Source organism: Petaurus breviceps, unplaced genomic scaffold (genome assembly GCF_028583685.1).
Source record: "Petaurus breviceps papuanus isolate PSGF00001 unplaced genomic scaffold, PetGlider_PUasm1.0 79, whole genome shotgun sequence".
NCBI lineage: Eukaryota > Metazoa > Chordata > Mammalia > Diprotodontia > Petauridae > Petaurus > Petaurus breviceps.
Window position 1 is genome coordinate 14702745 of NW_027186523.1, and position 25982 is coordinate 14728726.

Genomic DNA, 25982 nt, shown 5'->3' on the forward strand with positions numbered 1-25982 from the left:
AACAAATCCACACAACTGCAGAATTCTAGCTCACTATCTTTCTACCAAGAGGAAGTATTTCATTATTGTGCCTTTGAACCCAATACCTAACATCATATTCAATGTTGATTCCAATGTCTTTTAGAATTACTTTCATTTACACTTTAATAGTCATCATGGATACAGTTCTCCTAGCTGTCTTCTTCCCTTAAGTCTTTTCATGTTCCTCTGAATTTCTCATTTTCATCATTTCTTAAAGAACAATATCCCATTATATTCATATGCCAAAATTTATTCAGCCATTCCCCTATTAAATGGGGAACTGTTGCTACAAAAAATACCCTGCAAAAATCTGCTATGAATGTTGTATTCATAGAATCTTTTTTTCTGACTTTGATCTTTGGGCATATGCTCACCTGTGGAATCTCTGCGCCAGAGTTTGAATTGAAAAGTTTGGTAATCTTTATTCCATAACCAAGTTATTTTCCAGGAGACAGATCAACTCACAGCTCTCCCCAAAAGTACATTACTATTGGTAACTGTCTTTTTCATAAACCCAATGTTAAATAATTTTGTCTTTTATCCTTTGTCAACCTGACAAGTGAAATGAAATCTCAGCTGTTTTAATGTACATTTCTCTTATTGTTAGTGACGGACAGCAGATTTATTCTATGTTGGTAGTTTTCATTTCTTCTATTAAAGCCTTATATGTTTGCACTGTAATTTATATTAGTGGTTCATATGTGTGTATACTTTTACGCACACATATAAATGATCATATAATCATATATTATGAATTAATAGATACATATTAGAGATATATGCCATAATTCATAAGATCTTAGACTGAGAGCTGCAAGATACCTTGGAAGTCATCCAGAATAAACTAATCATTTTATAAATGAAAAGTCTGAAGCCCAGTGAGGTTGTGATTTGCCCACGGTCACATAGCTACGATTTGAAACCAGGTCCTCTAATCCTTAATCCAGGGGCCTTTTCTACTGTACCATGATGATGTGTCTTTGAAATCACAGATATTAAGCTTTCATTAGTAGATGCTTAATTTAATGCAAAAAAAGGGCTTCTCCTTATTCGGCAGCTTTGTTTATTGTAGGTACATTTTGTTCATGCAAAACCTCTTCATTTTATATAATCAAGTAAGCGGCATAGTGGAGATTCAGCCTGATGGCCTCTAGACTCCAAATATTGTCTACTTTATCTTTTGGGATCAGCTATATCCGTTGTTTGGTTATGAACTCTCCCTCTAGCCACAGCTGTGCAAGGCACTTCTCTGTTATCATTTAATAATATGATCATAAAAAGTTGCCTAGTATGACAGAAAAATGATTGAATTTAGATTCAGCGACCTGGGTTAAAATTCTGCCTTTGCAAGTTATTTACTTGTATTAGGCCCATTTCCTCAATTTAAAAGGAAGAGATTGTACTAGATGCCCTCCAAGGTCCTTTCTAAGTCTATGACCCTATATGATTTTTACATTTGAGTTGTTTATCCACTTTGGAATGTACTGAAGTTTATATTATTAAGATACTAGTTTAAAATGATAGTTTCCCAAATTGTGTGTCCAAGTTTTTCTAATAATTCTTATCAAATAATCCTTCCTTCTGTAGTTTGTGTTCTTGCTAACCCCTAAATCTAAATGATTGTGTCAAGAAAATTAATGCCATCATGAAACAGCATTGATGGAAGGGCCTTCAGGATGTGGTTCTCTACTGGATTCTAAGAGGGGAGAAAACCAGAAACCAGTGAGAGTCAAGAACTAAATGAAATCTTCGAGCTACAGAAGGTGACAACTATAAAAAATAATTTACAAGGAAGAAAAAAAATCAATTGGGAAAGGTTATTAGTGAATCAGAAGAAAAAGTGAAAAAGGATTTTCGATGAGAAGCCTGAATTCCATTTCACAAAGCAAACACCTACTACCTCTATTTCATCTTTCTTTTAAAAATCTCATCCTCATCCCTTGGGAACCAAATATTTCTATATGAAGGCTGGTCCTATTCAGAAATCAAAATTTTCCTATTTTAATAACAGGATGAATATTTTACATAAATGCATTACACACTTCTCTGTTTCTATTGAATATAACTGAACCTCTTTTCAGTGACTCATTGTCTCCATTATGAACATCAATTATTACACTAGTATAAATCACAGAGGACTTTAAGAACTACTGCTGAAGTGTGTAAAGACTGTTTGTTACTATGCCAAATGACCTGAAAGCATGATACTTTTAATTTTTTGGCAGCAGTTTTTATCTCCTTTCTTGTCAACTGCCATTTTAAATTATTTTCAATATACCTGCCTAAAGCAGTTTTGTTCCCCCTTCTTTTCTACAGCAGGTTTAGGTTTAGAAAACAGATAAATCAGTTTGTTAGAACTGTGTGTATAAAATATCATCAGAGTGAAGGCCTAAAGTGGTTCTTCTCTTTGTAAGTTGCAAAATGTTTAGATACCTATTTTGGTTGGGTGTGACTTTATTCTTCCTGGTTCTTAACTATGCTCTATAGGTGAGATATTACCATACTACAAATACATATGAGCATATGCACAGGCACATAAACAAAGAACCTGAGGGTTTAAAGGGTTTTTTCGTTCGTAAAATGATTGAATTTGGGCAAGGGCACCAAAACACTTTTGCTAAGTCATGGAAAACCAGTAATTCATTCAGCATTGCTTACAAAAGGGCAACCCTAAAACTGAACGATGAAATAACTATAAATTATATTTTCTTAATAGAAGATGCACAATATGACCTATAAATCACCATGCATTTCTGGCCTTTACTTGTCTTGTTATTTGTTTCTCAAAGGAAGTACGTACATAAGGACACTTATACCAGGACCCAGAAGACCTGAGTTCTGGTCCTGACTCACCCACTTAGCATGGTCCTTGAACATGTCATAACACTGACAGACCTTGGTTTTCTTATCTGTAAAAGGGGGAAGCATACTACCTTCCAGACAAAACTTCACAAACCTATCAAGTCAAATGAAAAAAATACTTTGTGTGAATGCATTTGAAAGACAATGAAGGTCTATCCAAATGTAAAAGAGTACTATTTGTGGTTAATGAAGGCTTATTTCATACTTCCATAAGCCTTTTCTACATTAGCTCCCAGTTATTCTAAACAAATGGAACAAAGTATTAATGCTGTGTATGATCTTATTTTACATATTTATTATGGGTCTCAGGCTACTTGCCTATAAAAATATTAAATTCTTTCTTTTGGGATAGCAGCCATTTAACAAAGTCAATATAAACCATGCTTTGTGTATCATTTCAGAAAGAAATTGAAGTCAAGAAATCCACAATTTTCTAACTTTAAAAGGGAGACCATTAAACCTAAAATTCAATAAACATTTATTAAATTACAACTAAGTGCTAGGCAATAAGAATACAAAGAAAAAAAAAAGTCCCTGCCCTCAAGGAGCTTACATTCTATTGGGAAGACACATATACTTATATGAGTAAATGCAAGTTAAAATTAAGAAGATTGCACTAATAGGGGAGAAAAAGAAAGGTTTTATTAGGAGGTTTTACCCAAGCTGAGGTTTGAAGGAAAGGAAAGATTCTAAGAGGCATAAGTGAGAATAGACTGCATTCCAGATATACCATGGGGGAGATGTCACCTGTGCAAATGCTCAGATGTTCAAGATGTAATAAGTTAAGTTTGGAGTAAAGCAAGTAGACCAGTTTGGTTGGAACGTAGAACAAGTAAAAGGCAGTAATGTGAAATGTCTGAAAAGGTAGACTGCTGCTAGACTCAGGAAGGGCTTTAAATGTGCAATCAAAAAGTTCATATTTTATAGTAGAGGTAATGAAGAGTCACTGAAGATTTTTGAGGAATGACAGAATGACAGAACTGTGCTCTAGGAATATTACTTTGGCAGGCATACATAAGACTAACTGATAAAGGGAGAGACTGGAAGCTAAGAAACAAACTAGGAGACTATTTGGATAGTCCAGGCAAAAGATGGTAGGGACCTCAATCTAAAGTGGAGATGAGAAGATGATGGATCTGAAAGACACAAAAGTAGAATCACCAAGACTTGGTAATAGATTGATGTGAGGGAAAAGAGTCACTGTTCTAAAAGATTGTGAAGCTAGATGACTGGTCAGTGGCATCTTCAACAGAAATGGGGTACTTTAGAAGATAGATGGGGTAAGAAATAAATATAATGAATTCTGTTATGCACATCATGATATGCTCATGGGATATCCAGGCAGAAATGTTCAGCAGGTTGCTGTCAAATGTGGTTCTACAGTTCAGGAGAAAGTTTAAGATTGGACATATATATTAGGCATTTTTGTAGAGACAATTACACCTATGGGATCTAAAGAGATTACAAAGAGAGAGGGTGAAAAGAAAGAAGATCGTCCAGGGATAGAGCCTTGGGAGACTTTCCAGTGTTAGGTAGGCAAGGGATAGATGATTATCCATTAGAGGAGAGGTCCAACAGGTAGTAGAAGAACCAGAAGACAGATGACAGAGAAAGAAAAATACATCAAGTGGCTGCCAACATGAAAAGCCACAGAGTAAGAAGACTGAGAATAGACCATTTACCAGTTAAAGAAATCACAAGTAACCTTAGAAAATGCAATTTCTGCAGAAGGGTAGGATGAGAAGACAGATGGCAAAGAGTTGAGAAATGAACAGGTTTTAAGAAAATAAGACACTGCAAAAAGATATAAAACTTTCTAGGAGTTTAGTGGTGAAAGGGAAGAGAGATATAGGCAATAGCTTGAAGGTATGGCAAGATCAAGTCAAACATTATAAAAATAGTATATACCTAAACTTCTCAAAATAATTCAGAAGAAATATATAAAGAGTTCAGCATTGAGAAAGTTATAACACACTAAAGATTACTTTACAAAGAGATGTCCCATGTCCAAGCCTAAATTCTATTTTCAGACATGTATTTGGAAAAGAGGGAAAGCTGATTCCTTTCATATTCTGAAAGTCTATGTTTACACAATCTTTTGAAAAGGATGGAACTTTTAAAATTTTAATGACAGTAGCGCCATTAATTTCTTTGGAATTATCTAATTTAACCTTTGGGACGAGCTTAACAGAAGGAAATTGATCAAAAGTATACACTTCGCTGCCCTTCTTCTGAGCCACCCACCTCAAACAGATTATCTTTACTTTCATTGTTCATGCACAGCTAATACCTGCAGGTGATCTTCATCACCTAGTTTTCACTTGGATAAAGGTGGTATACTCAAAATCCTAATTTAGGCACTTAAGAAAACAAATATGGCAACATCTGAGGAAGCGAAATGAGATATATATCCCCAAGGAAGAGGGTATACACCTCACAAAGCACAAAGTTGGTCCCAGCAGATAATGATTTTATCATTTATTGGGTTTATTAAAAAAAAAAAAAAAAGAAATACACGGCAAATCTAAATTACAACACTTTATTGCAGCATCGGCAAAGGTCAGATTTTTGAAGCTGGTGAAGATCGGGCAGCATTTCCATGTGAAATGTTACAAGTTTACAAGTTTGTTTCTTATTTAATTCTACATGCAGAAACTGAAACAGTGGTAAAAGAAAAAAAAAAGAAAATGTCTAGGAAAAAAAAGATTTAATCAAGTAGTAGCATACAGATGTACTCTTTAACTAAATGTACTATGCCTACTAGAAAGCAAACAAAAGACACAACTATCCTAATAAACAACAGCTTGTCAGAAATGGACCAAGAAATCTCCTTTCTACTTAGGGAGGGGGGGAAGCAAAATAAAAGCTCTATTTGTTTCCATATTTTGTTTAGAGACAGAGGCTTGTAAACCCATGAAGGCCAACAAAATTTTCTGATCCATTTCTTGTTGCCCTTTGGTCATTTTCTATGACATGCTGACTGGCACATTTTGGTTTTCAATGATACTTACAATGGGCTTGACTTTATCCCTGTTCTTAAGCTGGTATCAGACTTTTTCTAAGTGATCTGGATCAACATTCTCTGTATAGTAATAGTCTTTTTTTTCCTTTTATCTTAATAGACAATTTTATCTCACTGGCTCTGATGGACAAAATTGATTTCTCTCCCATCCTTTGCTCCTTCAAACAAATTCTAAAATGAAAGCCTTCCTGGTGGAGTTATCTGGTGTTTGGATATCTTTCATCATTTTGTTGTCCTGCATGTAAGGTTTGACTAGAAGATTTTACTGCTTGCTCTATACTTTTCTACTGTAGTCTTGGAGCCCCCAAATGTTATCTTTTTCCAACACAGGATGTTCAATTCAGAGACAATGTAACTCACATCAAGTTTAAAACTTAAGTTCTTTATCCCCCATACTGTTACCATCAAAACCTTTTCTGCTCCGGCACAATCCATCTCATTGACAGTTGTTCTTGGTGTAACTGCTCAGTAGTAAAGTTAACCATCTCATTTCTTTACCTCCATTCTCATGAGAAGATTAACCCTCGCGTGGTTCCCATAACAAAAGGCCTTTTATGCCATAGCTGGAAGCTTCAGCTTGTTGCGGTGTTAGTGGAGGCTGGTGTTTCTGCCTCATGGCCCCAGCCTGCCCCAGGTTTAGATTCGCAACTCTCTAGCCCGACATGCTGAGATGTGTCCACTGCTCTCATTCAACTGCTGGAGGACTCCACTATCCACAACATCAGAGATACAGGACCTAATGAAATGACACTTGCTGCTGGATCAACGTCTCCTAAAGGTATAAAGAAGGCAATTTTAAATATTGAATCATCGTAGAACTAGAACTATTGCCAAAGAGAGAAACAGTGCTCTCGCTACAGTGATTATGTAATAGATGTAGCTTCTCCAAATAGATCAATCCTATTACAAAGTATACAACCTCTCTGCCACACTAAAGCAAAATAACAGGTAGCGAGTAGTACATTGGAAAGATCAATTCTGTAGACAATAGGTAGAATGGATGACTTTCTGGATCTTTTTTTTTTTCTGGCTAATTTTTAAGATGTTTTGAATGCAGAGTTTGTTTCTTGAACAGAAGTTACATTAGCAAGGAACATAAAGAATAAGATGTAAATAGGTAAGTGCATTTATTTAAATCCAAATTCCTCTTGCAGAGGCTAAGTGGAAAGAATACCCCCCAAATATTCCTACATGCAAAAAAAGCAAACAACATTTTCCCCTACAGATCACTCAAAATAACTGCTGAAATTAAAATCATCTGAATAAATGGAATAAGTGCTCTAGTAATATTTAAATAGGTAGAGAATACTTTCAGCTTACAGACAAGTCACTAAAGGTGATAGAAAGAGGAAGAGGCACCTGAGCCGTTAAGGAAGCTGACTTGAGAGTGCATTCCAGCCTATGCAAATTCATAGAAGTGAAAGACCACATGTTGAATTAGAAGTGTCTAGTTTGGCTGTCATGTCTCGTGAAATAAGGCTAAAAAATTAAGCTGAAGTCAGATTGTATATGACCTTCAATACAAGACTGAGGAGTATAGATTTTATCCTAAAGGAAAACAGGAAGCTGTTCAAAAGTTTCTGAATAGAGAAGTGAAATGCTCAGACTTGTGCCTTAACAATATTATTTTGGTAGCTGTGTGAAGGAGAAATTGGAGGCAGGGAGTCCAAGCTATTACAACAGTTAAGAAAAGCAGGGTTCATGAAGCCTTTAGGGTAAAAGCAATGTAAGTAGAGAGAAGATGTTATAAAGGTAGACCTGATAGGACTTGGCAACTGATAATATTGGAAGATAAAATCTGAGCAACTGGAAAAAGGTGCCAGTTACAGAAATAAGGAAATATGAAGAAGACAGCACACTGGAGAAGATGAAGATGACAAATTTCGATTTGGACATGTTGAATTTGAGATTCTAGTAAAATATTTGGAGAAGTCAAGCAGGTATTTGGGAGATAGTTAGGAGGAAGAAGTGGGGGAGAAATTAGGGATGAATAAATACTTTTGGACATCCTTGGCATAGAGAAAGCATGAAAGCAGATTAGATCCCCAAAAGGGAGAAGGAAGGAGAGGGAGGAGAGAAAGAGATAGATAGATAGAGAGAGAGGGGGGCGTAGGAGTACAGAGAGAGGGGGGGGTAGGAGTACAGAGAGAGGGGGGGGAAAGAGGAACACACACACAGAGAGGGGGGGGGTAGGAGTACAGAGAGAGAGAGAGAGAGAGAGTGCATGCGCATGCACAAAAACTCAGGACTTTAGAGAAATCTCTGTCCCAGAAGGATGATGTAGCTATGCTAGTTCAAACTGCAGATAAATTAGCCCCAGCTCAATACATCCACTATACAAAATTTCAGCAAGAAATGGCTTTCAACTCTGGAGCTGTGTAAAGAGCTAGCTGGATGGTGGAAATGCAAAAATACCTAATGGAGTCTCCAGGATTGAAAATCATTAAAAAATGGGAAGATTAGGGATTAAGAAATGGACGATGAGTTCTATGAACAAGAGCTTTAGTTCCATTGTATATCACTGTAACTAAATACTCCACACTTGTTATAGCCTGAAAGCCCAATGACAAAGTCAATGTCTTAATTTATACACATAAATTTTGAAGATCTTTAATTAGGTGCCCCTGAAAATCAATGAAAATCTATAGTCAAGAAAACTTTAAAATATTATCTTGTTACATAATACTAATATAATTTGTTTCTAAGTATATTTCTCCTTATTTATATGTATATATTACCAATATTAAAATCTGTTTTGATGCTAGAAAAATATAAAACCAAACTGAAAATTGTAACTTCTTAGCTTCTCCTCTCAAATACTCTGTGTAAAAACAGAAGGCTTTAGCATGTCCCCATACCCCTGGCACATGTAAGTGACAGACCAAAATATAGGTCTATCTGCAAAAAGTCAAGATCACAGAACAAAAAAAAACCCAACAACAACTTTAGGAGAAACAACATTAGGGCTGTGTTCTTTCAGGTTACTAGATTTCAAACAAAATAAAGAAATATTTATCACTCAAAAAATCTCAAGATTCATGCTTAATATTATTCTCTGTCTTTTCCCACTTTCATCTACTTCTACATATATGGAACATCTATTTTTCACAGTCCTGTTAACTCACTTCTAGAAAGGTTTCTATTCTAAAGCAACTCAAAAAGAGAAATTAGTTTTCACAACAAATGAGTAAGGATGAATGTTGAAAGTAGACTAATGAAAAGTCATTTACTTATAGAAACAGTAACAGAAAAGATTCTCTAGGCTTTTATTTCATTTAAACATTCTTATAAATTCTTTGCAGTATGCTGAGATGATTATCAATCCTGATCACTATCTTATGGCTCTCTACTATTACAATGAGTAAGAGGAAGACATGAAAAGATTAACTTACTTCTACCAGTGATAAGAAATGTTGCAATTTTTGGTGGAATTTATCTGACAAGTATATTGTCAGCAAATCTGAAGTGTCCTTTAGAAATTCTCTATTTTGCCTTTTAGAAAATGAATAAATTTGCGAATATAAATTAAATACCAAAGTCATAAAACTATTTTACAACATGGAAATTCATACAGAAAGATCTATCTTTGGAGAATACCATAAATATTTTACAGAGTTCTATTCATAAGAAGTATGAAAAAGTAAGGTTTTTAAGAGAGGAAGTTGTAATTTCTCAGACAGGTCACTTTTTTCACTTGTGCTCCCCTAAAATGTAGAAAGGCAAAAGAAGAGACTTAAATTTGCAAGATTAGAAGGAACCATGAAGAGAATGTCAAAGATTAGGAACTGGTAAAATAAGTTAAAAGAGAGTTTTGGAAAATAATCAGGAAATTGTTAATAAGCTAAGGAAAGCTATAAAAGGAAGAAAATGACTTGAATAGAATTAGTGATTCAATATACATATATACATCCATACATTTCTATTAGATAGACAAATATCTGTTCCCTTACCAGATTATAAATATGAAGGTCAACAAACTTAACAATCTTTAACAATCAATACGCATTTATTAAGTACCTACCACATGTCAGGTACTAAGTTAGATGCTAGAGATACAAAGATCAAAATGAAAAAGTCCCTGACCTTGAGGAACTTTAATTTTCTTTGGGAAAACAGCACTGTAAGCATATTTTACAAAATTATACTAAGTAAAAATAAGGTAATTTTTTTTTGCGGGGGGGAAGAGGCATTAGTAACTGAAGGAGGATCAGAAAAGGAGTATATTACAGGCATGGGAGGGCAAGGATTGTTTCAGGACAACCTATGCCAAAGGCCCTGAAGTGGGAGATGTATTATCATGTGTAAGGTGAGATGTACAAGTAGGCCGCCTTGGCAGGACCGCAGAGTAGATGAAGGGTAGTAATGTGTAATAAGCCTGGTATGATAGGCCAGAGTCAACTTATATAGGGCTTTAAATACCAAACAGAAGAATTTATCATTGATCCCTAGAGGTGAGAGGAAGACACTGCAGCCTTCAGTGTAGAGTCAGATCTGTGCTTTAGAACTATCACTGAAGTTTGGATTGGAGAAAGCAGATGTGAGGTAGGTCAATTTGGAGAGTTCTGCAATAGTCTAGGTGGACTAGGGTAATGCTGTGTGATGAGAGAGAAGGTGACAAACCAAGAGATGTCATGCAGGAAAAATCAACAAGACCTAGCAACTGATAAGGGAGGAGGGAAGTGTTGAGGGAAGAGTTAAAAGACAAGGATAACTCTGAGGCTACTAAACTGGGTGAACTTAAGGATGGTGGTACCAAAAACCAATAGGGAAGACTGATGGGCTTGGGAGTAAAGACAATGAAGTGTATTTTGAATATGTTGAGTTTAAAATGTTTACAAGACATTCAGGTAGAAATGTCTTAGTGATATGGGCCTAGACTTCAGAAGATGAAGCAGACCTGGATACATATCTCTTGGAATCATCTACATAAAGATCACAGGACCCATGGGAGCTAATAAGATCACCAAGAAGGAATGTAAAAAGAGAAGTGGGTTTAAGATAAAGACTTGTGATACATACACAGTTAGGGCACAGATCATGGTAGATGGTCCAACAAAGGAGACTGAAAGGGAGAATCCAGACAAGTAGATGAACTAAGAGAGCAATGAAATGAAAACCAGAGAGAGATGAACATCTAAGATACTCACAGAAAACCCAGGACAGTGCTAAGTATATGCTAAGCTCTTAAAAATTTGTTGAAGGAATAAATTCTACTCTAGAAAGCAAATTTATAGGGTAGTTTCTCTGAAATTTTTTATTTCAAAGATCACAACACCCAAAAGTTTTATGACTGGGAAAAGACAAATGTTGCAATAAGAGATGAGTCTAAATAAAAACTTCAGTGAAACAGAAATTCTAACACTATTCAAAATTTTAGCCAGCCACCTAAACAAAGGTCAGTTGAGTGGACAACCTCCTCAGGATAAAAGAAAAGTCCAGAGTTTTAGAAGTGACAAGAAGAGAATAGTTGTTACCAAGAAGATTCTATGTGTTTAAAGCTACTTTTTAAAAATGTTGCAAAAATATCTATAGTAATGTTAAGAAATTGGAATTTTTTCATTGTTTATTAACCTAGTTTCTATATTTTACCAGCAATAAAAACAGACTATTATAAGGTCTGTAATGAACTCTTAGATAATTTTTTTAACCCCAACATTTGATTATACCTAATCAGACAGCTTTCTGCTTCATTTCTCTAATTTAACTAGGTGTTTTTAAAAAGTCAGACTCAACTGATGTCAAAGAACAGAAACTCAAACTATCATGACAAACCAATTTTCTTAAAAGCAATTTGGTTAGGATTGCCTATAAGCATGCAAGTCAAAGAAATATTTTTTCTTAGAGAAGCAAACTAATATTTTCAGATAGAGTCAGTTCTACATAATTGCTACTCCTTAAGTAAGTACTTGGAACTGACCCCGACCTTCATCTACCACTACTTCTTTAATGTAAAGAAAGGATATATTTATAGGACTATGCTCATAAATTGGTAAAAATATAAGTATAGTGGTCAGATAAAAAAAAGCGTCATGGGTTTCAAATTCACACACCATAAAAGATGGATTCAATACAATGAATTATGTACCTCTGGTACAGTGAACACCAGGCTAAGTACTGGGGAAGTAAAAAATTCTGATAAATCATGGTCCCTGCCCTCATGGTACCTACAGTTTAAGAGAAAAGGTATAGTAAAACTAGCAGATAAAATACATACTCTTAGTATCAATTTGTTAAGATGAGAAAATCAAAGTTACTTCACTTTCCAGAATTCTTTAAAACAACCTGGGTATTTAAATAAAATACTGGGGAGCATGACAATAACCTGAAATACTGAGGAAAGGCTTAATTGGAGACTTTTAACACAAATTCAATTATCAGGAATAATACACTCAAATGGTTTTCAATAACTTTGGCATGGATCCCACCAGGAAACTTCAGATACAAAACACACATCTGAAACAAATCCAACCACATACTTAAAAAATAAACGCATTACTGGTTTTTTTTTTAAGTAATATTAAAGTCATTTCAGACTGTCCTGGCATTTCAGAAAACAAAAGTATAATCAATTCTACCTGTAACTAGAATCTTAGAGGAAATGTAAAAAGGAAAGTAGAAACCAAAATGTTTACCCATGATGATATGAAACCAAAACGTGTGCTGTTAAAATCAATTTTTAAAGAAAGCATCAATACTCTTTTCCCTAAAACAACTGCAAAATTAAAAACTATTTTAACTAAAAAAGAAAATATTTATTAAGCATGCCTTTAATTAGATGATCAGCACCTAGCAGAGTGCTCTTCAGATACAGATGCTTAGTGTTTTTATAAATGTAATCCCAGACCTATCTTTTTATTTATTTGGACATAATGAAAAATGGATTGTCAATAAAAGCCCGAGGTAGCTCTCTAGGACTTCAAGTTACAGAGTAGGTGCTAATCTGCAGTGGTCAGAGGAATTTCTTCAATGGGAGTTCCCTGTAGCAAAGAAATCATAAGTCCATTTTTTTTAAGGTGAATGAAACAAAAGACCGTCTTACCTCCCACCAGTCTTAAAGATTAGATCTGCATTAGGTGCTCCCTTTGGATGCTGGTAACGGGGTCGTCGCTCACGATTGGTGTTTGCTGGAGCTGGACGTTGTGCAAGAGACTGCAACATCTCTGGAATTATGTGCATTAAAAAAACAAATAAGAATTAACTTCAGCAAATGTTATTACATCTTGGGGTGATCAACTTTTAACCATTTTGTAAGCTAGTAGCACCCTCTCTGGGGGGGAGGTATCCTAATTTTAATCTTAAAAAGTATTAAAGGTTCTGTAAGAATACTTTAGAGCACAAGATAATTTCAATACCCAAAGGTCACTTTAATGTAAATCTAAATACTACTGGTGAACCAAGTAGTCATCCCTTGAGAAGAATGATCCTGGAAATAGAACAAAATAACTTCTATCACACTACTATGGATATCTGGGTACATAGCTGTTATGCAAAAAATGGGTGCTCCAATAAGTCTATTGATTTAAATCTGGGTACCAGGCTCACTAAGCATGAATATCAAAGGATACACTGATGACAAAATGTTACTGTACTATACCTCCAAAGTGCCAATTTACTTCAAAATACATTAGATACATCCTAGGTTAAGAAAGTAAAACCAACTTTCTTTGAGACTGTTAGAATTTATGAGGACAGAGGAGAAAAAGCTAATCCAGGTACTTTGGAATCTTCTAACTAGGGCAAACACAAGTGAATATCATACCAACTAGGATGGCTGTGTCAGAGCTGGTCCCCTGTACCCTGGGAAAGGTCAAAGTTGAACAGGTGCTTCAACTATTGAATATGCCCAATGGCCCAAGGCATTCTGGAACAAGCTTAGTAAACAATATTTCCAGGTTTATGCTGTTGTGTGTGTAAGAAAGTCACGAAGTCTGGAACAATTAAAGTAAGCCACATTTGGCAGAAATAAATATAACCATATTTTAAGTACACACTAATAGTGTACCAATCTTTATATGCAGTCATGAAGGGGATAAAACATATACACACATATACTTTTGTTGTCCATACCAATTCTAGGCCCTGTAAAGATACCTCAGATTCCTGGGCAAATTATCACTGCCACTTCTTTCTATTGTTCCAGATAGACTATGATAACAGAGTGGGGAAACAACATATAAAAAGACAGCTGTCCCTGATCATTGGGAGAAAGGAAGGAGATAGGGTGTTACCTAGGCAAAACTTCAAAGTAGGGACTGCCTCTGCTAACAACTGCCCTTCTACTTCTTAGCAATGCCTTCTCCTTATCCCAGAAGAATTTTGCTTTCATATTGTCCTTTTATCCAAATACCTCTACATAGCGACCCAGCCAGGCATGACCATCCAAATCCCTGCTACTCAATGTATCCCCATCAAAGCATCTAGAAAACAATTTGATCAAACCTATTCTCACTAACACATAAGTGAACAATATTTCCTGTAGGTGTGTTTACTTGGCAGTAAGAAAGGGGGAGAGGGGATGGGGAAGACCCACTGAGCTTCTATATATGACAGGATCTGGCAAAAGAATGAAGTAAATATTTCTGTCCCCTCCCTACTTAGGAAGTAGGCTTAGGAAATTTCCTCTGAGGGTCCCGTGAAAATTTCAAGATCCATGGTGCATACAAGTAGCTGAGACTACTTATAGAAGCATCCATGGTCCATTTATTCAAGGAGCCTTTGGCCAACAGATACACCTCTCCTCAAAGTTTTCGGACATAAGACAGGGTAAGCATGTGGTCCCAGATATGGCTTAGCTTTAGGAGAAGCAATCCTCTCCACTTCCCTAGAAGCTATTTCTACTATCATGGAAAAAAAAAAAGGACTGGACTAGGATATTCTGGACATCAGGCTCCAAACAGGAACATTGAAAGAAAACTTTTTGAGGTATAGGAAAAAGTGGAAAGTGGAAGTTGGCAGCAAGATACTGATGAGAGAATGAAGAAAGCAAAATAATCTGACTCTGTGATACTAGAATACTGAAGCAGAGAGGTTGCCTGGATGGGCTTTCTTGAGTTATAGATCCAATAATCTTAGATATTTTCTTCAGAGATATTTCCTATTTTACCAAATTCCTCATTTATTTCACCAGAGATGAATCCAGTAATGTTTGGTGAAGCAAAAAATCTCCATAAGTGTAACAGTTTACATTAATTACTCACCACTGTTAACTAATTATCACTTAGTACACTGATGATCATGCATAAAATGAAGTTTCATGTATTTATAAGTTAATCCTCTGATAAATATTTACACCATAATTAGAAAATGAAATCAAATATTATTTTAGTATTTACCATATGCGTGGGAGTCCAACTAAGTATGGAATTGGGAGAGTGCTACTCTCAATAAAGTAATGAAAGATGATAGAATAAGGCAGGTGGAAGTTTTCATGCTTTTAAAGGAATTTCCTTTTTTAAAAAAAGTTATCTGACTAAATAAGACAAGATTAAGTGAGCAATAACATGGTGACTTTGATATTTAATCAGTTCTGTTTTTTTTAAAAGCATAAAATTTCCACTTGTTTGTTTAGTTTTGATAATTTTTAACAGAAGAATATGCACTTTTCCTCTCTAAGAGATTACAAACCTTGATAATCTTCTTGTTCCTGACGTTCATTGATATCCAGTGTGAGTTTTTTCATTCTCATTCTCTCCTCTTGCTCTGCCTGTTGTTGGTTCCAATGATTTGCAGCAAGTTGGGAAGACATTGGTACATTAAGGATCTTAAACTGAAAGAAAACACGGAAGTATCATAACCAACTTGAGGAAAAGATGTGAGAAATAAAAATCATAAAAATATATAACATAATAGTATTAATAGATATTAGGCAAGAAAGGGTCAGGAGAAAGGAGAGCCAGGAAATAAGTTATTTCTTTTCACGAAGAAATTAAAATATTAAATAGAAGAAATTAAAATAGTAAAATAGAATAAATGAATCTTAAGAGTTAAATAAAAAGTCACTTAGTTCAACAACTCATTCAAAGTAGAAATTCTCCTTGCAAAAACCTTGAGTAGATTCAGTGATAGGGAGCTTATTCTCTGCCAATCCCATCTGGTTTGGAGACTTATTCTAATTACTGCATGCCTGAACTATACACTACATATCCTATAAGCAATTAGTTGTACCTAACTGTTGGCTTCTATTAAGCTTGCAGTCTTCTAAAATCCCCAAAGGCTAGCTTATGCAAGCATCTGACCACAAAATAAAATTCTGTATTTATGTAAAAAAATGTCAACCTTAAATACAGACCTTTACATTTGCATCTGTTAAATTCCAACCACTAAGTTTTGTTAAGAATTTTCTGATTTTCAATTCTGAGATAGAACATTATCAACCCATCTCAGTCTGATGCCAACCGCAAATTTAGTAAGTATGCCTTCTATAAATTCATCTAAGTCACCAGATCTCTCTGTTTTCTTCAATAAATCTAGGGTTCATATCTGACTACCTTTCTTCACTACTAGGAACCTTAAAATAACATGATTCTTCTCTTTTCATGTCACTTCCTCATCATCAATAAATTCTCCCACGTGGGTCAGGATTAAGTCCAGAAATTACTTTTCTGTTGCTGAGATAAATGGCTAACAAATGGGTTATAAGCTCCTAGGAGTGCAGGGAATATACTTTACTTATTTTTTTATGTTTTCCTCAGTGTCTGGTGCAAGATTCCACATAAAAGAAGTATATGTTGAATTGAACTGATATGAAATTATCAGTAAGCAAAGTCAAAAACTAATTTTTTGCAGAAAGACTTCTAACATATATCTATTAGCTAACGTCTCTCATTATTACAACACATGCAAAGAGGAGACATGCAGAAATATGTATTAGAAAATCATCATCCATAAATTGGTTCATTTCCTTGAACATTTTTTCCCCCTTCTCTCTCTTTCTTTTTTTATTATAAGTGATGGTTTTCTAAGAGAGGGCAGGGGGAAGATACAGTGAGAAGTATAAGTGATGAATATGTATGCGTGTCCATACATACACATAAACATAAAATAAATTAATTTTTAAAAAGAAAATCATCACCCATATCCTTCTAAAACATGTCCCAATTGTCATTTCTTTTAATGGAAAAAATAAGATCATGGAACTACAAATGAGTAAGAAAGACAACCACTAAATTTTATATAATACATTGACAATCCAATGCCCATTTCATGGAAGCAACTTCCACACCAAAGAAACACACTAAATTCCCTGTTCTCATATACAAACTACATTATTTTCTTATCAGCTCAATTTAGGGTATCCATATTCCCATATCACTTTAGGAGAAAAGTTCTCTTACCTCATTGTAATTATTAGAGGTCAATATATCACCATCTTTGAGAAAAAACTAGGTCAATTAAAAAAGGTTCACAGAATTTATGAGCTGGATTGTAGGAGTGGGGAAAATGTCAAGAGGAGGGAAAACAGAGGAAAGTAATTATACTATTCTCCCTTAATATGACAAAAGAATCATAAAAAGCAGCTATACCATCCCTTCAGAGATGATATAAAATAGATCATAACAACTGATATTTTTACAACATTTTAAGATATGCCAGCACTTTATACACACTCTCTAATCTGAGGCTTACAATTGCTCTGTGAAGAACATACTACAGGTATTATCCCAGTTTCACTGATAAACAGTCTTACAAAGGTCAAATGACTTGCTGATGACCATATAACTACTTAAGTTGTAGAGGCAGAATTCGAACTCTAGTCTTCCTACCTATCCACTGTACCACACAGCTTTTTAATGGCATATGGTATTTGATAAATGACTCCTGCCTGACTGATTGTAGGATCTACCAAGGAGATCAGCAAAGGCATATTAATAAGGCAAAAAGGCAAAAAAAAAAATAGTATTAGGAGTTATCAGTATCAGTGTGACCATTAAAGTAGAGAAACAAAGGAACAAAAAAAATTAATTATCACCCCAGTCTGCATACTATGTAGGGATTCTAGTTAATTAATTCCTCTATGAAACTAGAAAGATATAGTAGGTGAGAGGGCCAGATAAGATTTTGTTTTTTGCTCTGAAGTTAATAAGTCATTTTTCTTCATGCTATTAAAACATTAAATTTCTTTTCATGGGCAGGAGTTGGGGAAATGGAGAGAGATGAAAAGTTTAAATGCTTAAATGTTATCACACTCATCATTAGAACCTTTTATTTTATTGGACAGTTAGTTGGTATTCTTCACAGTGCTCTTATTGACTGATTTCCATTTTTACTCAGTAAGGAAAAAAAAAAGGAACGGCATTACATGAAATCTAGATGTCATGAAGCTTGTCTCTGGATCACAGATTTAGAACCTGAAGGGAGCTTAGTCTCCTAATTGGTCTCTCTGATAAATCTTCCCCTACTCCAATTCATCCTTCACAAAGATGTCAGTCATTTTCTTTAATTGTAGATCTGCTGACCACATCACTGTCCTTTTCAAACTCTAGAGCTATTCTTGCTAGTGTCAATAAAATATAAATTCTTGTGTGTAGGATACAGAGACCCTAACCCAAATTGACTGCTTGGAGAACTCTCAAAGTGAAGGTAGAAAGATTTGTTAGATTCTCGCGAGAAGTGGGCAGTCCAGTCTCTGGGACAGCACCCAGAGAGAGGAGGTCAAGGTACAGAAGCCAAAGCTGGGTTAAATAAGCAAGGGTTACAGGCCCCTCCCAAACATTAACCTAATTATTACTAATGAGGCTCTAATCTTGTTAGATAACATGCATAATACATGAGGTCCACTATACAAACGCAGTAACAACCTCAGAATACTGTACCCCCTTCAGTCTAACCTAGATACATCCTTATCTGGGCATGGGTACCCCAAGGCCACTGCCTGTTCCCTCATTGGTCAAATCCACCTGCTGCTGTCAGTTCCTTCTGTTCTACATTGCTTCATTTTAGTTTTATCAAGGAGGAACTCAACTCCCTTCCAATGCTACTGCCTCAACTCCCCCAAGGACCAGGAACTCAACTTCCTCCCAAAGCTACTGCCTGTTACTTTTTATCAGCAGTCTTGTTCAGCAATTCTTGCAGTTCTGTAGAAACTTAACCCATTGTTACCTTTCACACTACCATTCCTTTCTCCAAACTCCCCAATCTAGAAACACCTCTAATTTGGTCTCAACAGTTAATCTAATCAATTGTATCAATATTCAATAGCTCTTACACTACTCTGAAATATACAATGACTTACATATATATGGGGAAACAATACTGAACTTAGTTACAAAATACAAGGAAGTAATAAGAATGTATACATGATATTCAGAATGGGGAAACTTCACTGTAAGTCATTCCACACACTTGTGTTTGAATTTTAAGGTTCATTACAATTTGACAGCAACCTACATTTCCAGCCTTGCTCTCCTTCTCTCTCTCTCTGTATGTATGTATATATATTAATAGGTGTATGTGTGTGTATGCATGTATGTATATATGTATGTATGTGTATTCATTCTTCACACCTGCTACAGTTCAGCAAAACTAGCCTTGTTGCTATTCCTCAACCGTAACATCCCATCATCTTTCTTAGCACCATTCCTTTACACTGGCTTTCCCCAGTGCTTAAAATATACTCTTTCCTTTTCCCCACTTCAGCAATGCCCCCTCTCTTTCAGTCTCATAGATTTCATTAGTTTCCTGCACAACTTACTTCAAGGACTACCTTCTAGATGAAGCCTTTCCTGATCCCCCTAGCTGTTCAGCCATCCCTCCCCAAACTACCTTGTATTTATTCCATATATGATTCTAGAATGTATGCTACTTGAGGGGAAGGGACTTTGGTTTTTGTGTCTGTGACCAGTGTCTAACATATGGCAGGTGACTGATAAATGTTAGTTGGTCAATCTAACCCAACTCCGTCATTTCATAGATGAGGCAACTAAGGCCCACCATAAAATTAAGTGCCTTGCCTAACAGTCACTCAGGCATTATTAAGTGGAAGAGACAACAGTGGAATGTTAGGTATTCTGATTGAAAACTCAGAACCATACTGCCTTCTAAGATGCTTTCTTCTAATATGTTACAACAATTGTTGTTGTACAATACTGTCTGACTCTTCATGACCCTATTTGAGGTTTTCTTGGTAAAGATACTGGAGTGGTTTGTCATTTCCTTCTACAGCTCATTTTAGAAATGAGGAAACTGAGGTGACCAGGGTTAAGTTACTTGGCCAGGGTCACACAGCTACTAAGTGGGGCTAGATTTGAAGTCAGATCCTCCTGACTCCAGGGTTAGCATTCTATCCAATGTGTCACATAGCTGTCCTGTTACCACATTAAAGAGTTCCAAAGGAAAAGCAAGGGAAAAGTTTATTTTCTTTTTTTTTTTTTTTAAGCAATCAGGGTTAAGTAACTTGCTCAAGGTTACACGGCCAGTTATTTCTGGGTGTGGTGCTAAATATCTGAGCCCGGATTCGATCCCCAGGTCATCCAACACTGGAGCCAGTGCTCTTACTCGCTGAGCCACCTGGCCACCCCTGAGTTTCTTTTTCTTATTAAGATCTTTTCTAGTAGGACATTCCTAGGACTTTTCCTTTTGAGGTTTTTTTTTTTTTAGAACGTGATCAGTAAAATCTATTTTCACTTTGTTAACTAGTCTTAAGAGATCTGGGAAGATATTTGTACTTTCTTGAATAGTGTCCAGGTTTTCATTCTGATCATTGTTTTCAGAGTCCCATGATTCTTAAATTCTCTCTCCTTGACCTGTTTTTCCAGGTCAACTTTTTAAAAAAAAATTCATTTTGAACTTAAATACAAAAAGACAAAACAAAAAGAACATTTCCATGTGCACAGTACAACATAAAAGGATTCAGTACAAAACCATGAATTTCTATTTGACACAGTTTACTTTGTAAAAAAAAACCAAACAACTATGTAATAAGTACTATACATCATTTTCAAAGTTACCCTGCATCTCTGTTCTTCCTTCTCAGTTTTCTCATGTTCACTATGTACTTTTTTCTCCCTCTCCCCACTCTGCTCTACAGAAAGCTACCATTAGATATAAACATACATGTGCATACATACACACTTCTATAGACATACATACATATGTAAAAAACATGCTACACATAGTGCTATTTTTCTGCTCTTTCTCTGGAGGTGGATAGCATCTCCCTTCATAGGTCCTTTGCAGTTGAACATTTATAATACTCAAAATGACTGAGTTGTTCAAAGTTGTTCTTAGAACAATAATGCTATTACTGTGTACAATGTTATCTTGGTTCTGCTCATTTAATTCTTTTTTTTTTTTGGAGGGGGGAATGCAGGGCAACTGTAGTTAAATTACCCAAGGTCACACAGCTAGTAAGTGTTAAGTGTCTGAGGCTGGATTTGAACTCAGGTCCTCCTGACTCCAGGGCCAGTGCTATATTCACTGCACCACCTAGCTGCCCCCTCATTTAATTCTTTATTATTTCATGCAAGTCTTTCCATGTTTTTCTAAAATCACTAAGTTCATCAGTTCTTTTTTTTTGTTTTTTTTTTCTTTTTAGAGGGCAATTTGGGTTAAGTAACTTGCCCAAGGTCACACGGCTAGTTTTTGTTAAGTGTCTGAGGTCGGATTTGAACTCAGGTCCTCCTGACTCCAGGGCTGGTGCTCTATTCACTCTGCCACCTAGCCGCCTCGAGTTCATCATTTCTTACTGAACAGTAACATTATATCACAACAATATATCACTACTTGTTTAGCCATTCTTCAATTGGCAGGCATCCTTGCAATTTCTAGTTCTTTGCCACCACAAAAAGGAACTGCCATATTTTGGAACATACAAGTTCTTTTCCTTTTTCCGTACTTAACTTTGAGAAATAGACTGAATGGTGGCATTGCTGCATCAAAGAGTATACTAAGTTTTAAAACTTTTCGGGAATAATTCTAGTCTGCTCTCTAACAGTGAAGTGTCCAAATTTTTCCACATCCCCTCCAACATTTGTTGCTTTCCCTTTGTATCATTTTAGCCAATCTGATGGATATCTCAAAATTGTTTGAATTTTTCTAATCAATAATGATTTAGAGCCATTTTTTCATATGACTACATATATAATTGTGATTTCTTTGCTGAAAAACTGCCTGTTCATATCTTTTGACCATTTATCAATTGGGGAATGACATATTCTTAGTAATTTGACAAAAGTTTTTACATATTTGAAATATAACCTTTATCTGGGAAACTGTCTATAAAATTTTCTCCTATTTTCTTTTTTCCTAATAATATTGGCTACATTGATTTTATTTGTACAAAACCTTTTTAATTTAATACAATTAAAATTATCCATTTTACACCTCACTATGCTCTCTATCTCTTGTCTGTTCATAAACCGTTATCGTCCGTAAGTTTGATAGGCAATATGTTCCATGTTCATCTAATTTTCTTACGATAGCTCCCTTTATATCCAGATCATATATCCATTTTGACCATGTCTTGGTAAATAGTGTAAGATATTGGTTTATGCCTAATTTCTGCCAGACTGCTTTTCAGCTTTCCCAACAATTTTTACCAAATAATGAATTCTTATCCCAAAAGCTTAAATCTTTACATTTGTAAAACATCAGATTACTATAATTGTTTGCCACTGTGTATTGTATATATCTATTCTGTTCTTAGCTAGTACCAGATAATTTTGCTAATTACTGTTTTTGAGTAATATAGTTTAAGATCTGGTACAGCTGAATTTCCTTCCTTTACATTTTTTTATTAATTCTTTTGATATTCTTGACTTTTGGTTCTTCCAAATATATTTTGTTATTGTTTTTTCTAGTCCAGTAAAATAATTTTTTTTTCGGTAATTTAACTGAGATGGCATTGAATAGATTACTTTAGGAAAAATTTCATTTTTATTATATCGGCTCTGCCTACCCACAATTAATATTTCTCCAATTACTTAAATCTGACCTCATTTGTATATATAAACTTTATTATTATGTTCAGGTAGATCCTGTGTTTGTTTTGTGGGTATATTCTTAGATATTATATACCACCTATAGTTCTTTTAAATGTGGGTATCTCTTACTGTCTTTTCTTGATAATATATAGAAATGCTGATAATTTATATGGGTTTATGATATATCCTGCTACTTTGGTAAAATTGTTTCCACCAATGTCTTAGTTGAATCTTTAAAATTTTATAAGTATATGACCATAGCATCTGCAAAAAGAGATAGTTTATTACGTCAGTGCCCATTCTGATTCTTTCGATTTCTTTTCCTTATCTTATTGTCATCGCTAGCATTTCTAATATAATATTGGCGTCAATGGGCATCTTTGTTTCATTCCTGTTTCATTCCTGATCTTATGGGAAAGGCTTCTAGCTTATCCCCATTACAAATAATGTGTGCTGATTGTTTTAGGTAGATGCTTCTTATCATTTTAAGGAAAAATCCACTATATTTTTGCCTGCAAGTTATTTTAACAGAGTGCTGTATTTTATCAAAAACCTTTTCTGCATCTATAACCATATGATTTTTGTCACTTTTGTTATTGATATAATCTATTATGTTAAGTTTTCCTTATGTTAAACTGTATTCCTGGTTAAATCCCACTTGGTCCCAATGTATAATCTTTGTGATATATTGTTGTAGTCTTCCAGTTGGTATATTATTAAGGCTTTTTGCATCCATATTCATTTAATGAAATTTTTCTATCATTTTCTTTCTCTATTTTTTTTTGCTCCTTCTGATTTATGTATCACTACCATATTTGTTTCATAAAAGGAGTTTGACAGGACTCCTTCTTGGGTTATTATTCCAAATAATTTATGTCATATTGGAATTAATTGATTTTTAAATGTTTGGTAGAATTCACCTGTAAATCCATCCATTGTGATGCTTTTTTTCTTAGGATGCTCATTTATGGTCTACTCAATTTCTTTTTCTAAGATAGGTTTAATTTAGATATTTTATTTTCTCTTCTATTAACCTGGGCAGTATATACTTCTGTAATTATTCTTCTATTTCATTTAAACTGTTAAATTTGTTGGCATATGATTGGGCAAAACAATTCCTTTGATTTCATCTTCATTAGTGGTATTTTCACCTTCAATACTAGTGATCCGGTTTTCTTCTCTATTAAAAATCATAGTAACCAGGGTGGCTAGGTGGCGCAGTGAATAGAGCACTGGCCCTGGAGTCAGGAGGACCTGAGTTCAAATCTGGCCTCAGACACTTAACACACACAAAAAACTAGCTTTGTGACCTTGGGCAAGTCACTTAACCCCAACTGCCCCTCCAAAAAAAAATCATAGTAACCAATAGTTTATCTTTTTTTCATAAAAACAACTAGCTTTACTTATTAATTCAATGGTTTTTTTTACACTCATTTCTATTAATTTTGCCTCTAATTTTTAAGATTTCCAATTTGGTGTTTTTAAATTTATTCTTTTTCTAGTTTTTTTTTCCTAATTGCATACCCAATTCATTGGTCTGCTCTTTCTCCAGTTTACTGATACAAGCATTTAGAGATATAAATTTTTCTGATTATTGCTTTTGCTGTATCACACAGGTTTTGATATGTCATCACATTATTGTCATTCTCTTTAATGAAATTATTATTTCTATGATTTGTTCTTTAAGTTTAGGTTGTTTATCCGAAAGACTCATTATCAAAAGAGATATCCACATCCAGAGAAAGAGATGCAGAGTCTGAATGCAGACTGAAACAAACTACTTGCTGTGTTTCTTGTTTTGTTTTGTTTCCTCTTTCCCAATGAGCATTCCATCAGTTATAATCCTTCTTTACAACCTGACTAATGATTAATGTGAAGATATTTGTAGATCCTATATTCAAGTGCATGCCACGATGATTAAGGGAGGGAGGGAGGGAGGGAAGGAGGGAGTGGAGAGGCAAAGGGAGAAAATTTGAAACTCAACGGATTGTGGAACTGAATGTTGTAAACTAAAAGTAAATAAACCAATTTAATTAAAAAAAAAAAAAACGAAGGACGAACAACAATAAAAAAAAGATTAGGTTGTTTAGTCTCCAATAAGTTTTTAACCTGTGTTTCCATGATCCCTTATTGAACATAATTTTTATTGTACTGTGATCTGAAAAGGATGCATTTAATATTTCTGCTTTTCTGCATTTAACTATAAAGTTCTTGTGACCTAATATATGATCAATTCTTGTAAAGGTACCATGTACTGCTGAGAAAATGGTGTATTCCTTTCTAATCTCATTCAATTTTCTCCAGATAGTTATCTTATCTAGCTTATCTATTTATCTCCTCAATTTTTTTTATTTATTGGCTAGATTTATATAATTCTGAGAGGGGTAGGTTCAAGCCCCCTACTATTATAATATTGCTAATGTATTTCCACCTGTAATTCATTCAACTTTTCCTTTAAAAATTTAAATGCTATAGCATTTGGTGCAAAAAGGCTAGTATTAATATTGCTTCATTTTCTATGGTACCTTTTATCACAATGCAGTTTCCCTGAGGTGGAAGAAGTCATTTATGATAGTATTTCTCTGTGGATCACTTGATCATTATTTGGTCTGGCACAATTTTTAAGTTTTTGCTGGCACAGAAGTGTGGGAGCTAAAGAGAGAGACAAATAGCTACACTGGACGGAAATTGTCCAGTCAGTATCTAAAAAGAGATGATCTTTAAGGCTGACCTTAAAATGATAAATATACTATTCATCTTTTGGAGACAAAAATGAATAAATTTACTTTAAAAGGTATATTTCTTATATATCCAACATCACAACATTAAGTTTCTGTTAAAGCACATAATTTTTTTCATTTCATAATTTAGTGTCTAACCTGGATACAGGTATATGAAAAGTATAGAAAGCAATTATTTTATTTTCAACACCACCTTCCCCTCAGTGTTTATTTTCCTTTTACAAATGACCAGAAGAAAGTTATTTCTGAACACAAACTGCAGACAAAGAGGCCTTTCACTAACTCAAGAATCAAAAATTCCTATAAGGCAACACATTTTGCATTTCTAGAAAAACCAAAGAATCTATGCCAGAAGAACCAACTCCCAAAAGCAAATAAAGTATTTTTTAAAAATCTGAACAAGATACACTTTATTTT

The 25982-nt window shown here is 34.8% G+C and overlaps 1 protein-coding gene across 8 annotated transcripts in view; it reads right to left on the reverse strand.

Moving 5' to 3' along the window:
- UPF2 (UPF2 regulator of nonsense mediated mRNA decay) overlaps positions 1–25982 on the reverse strand; it is a 200541-nt gene that overhangs the window by 74567 nt on the left and 99992 nt on the right. For 6 of the 8 annotated variants that reach the window (XM_069106399.1, XM_069106395.1, XM_069106396.1 and 3 more), the window contains 2 exons: positions 15530–15671; positions 12945–13065 (listed from right to left, as the gene is read on the reverse strand). In XM_069106399.1, the coding sequence (XP_068962500.1) occupies positions 12945–13065; positions 15530–15671 (263 nt within the window). Of the gene's footprint in view, positions 1–5348; positions 6678–12940; positions 13066–15529; positions 15672–25982 lie in introns of those variants that run through there. The other 2 variants (XM_069106397.1, XM_069106398.1) reach the window with 2 other exon arrangements.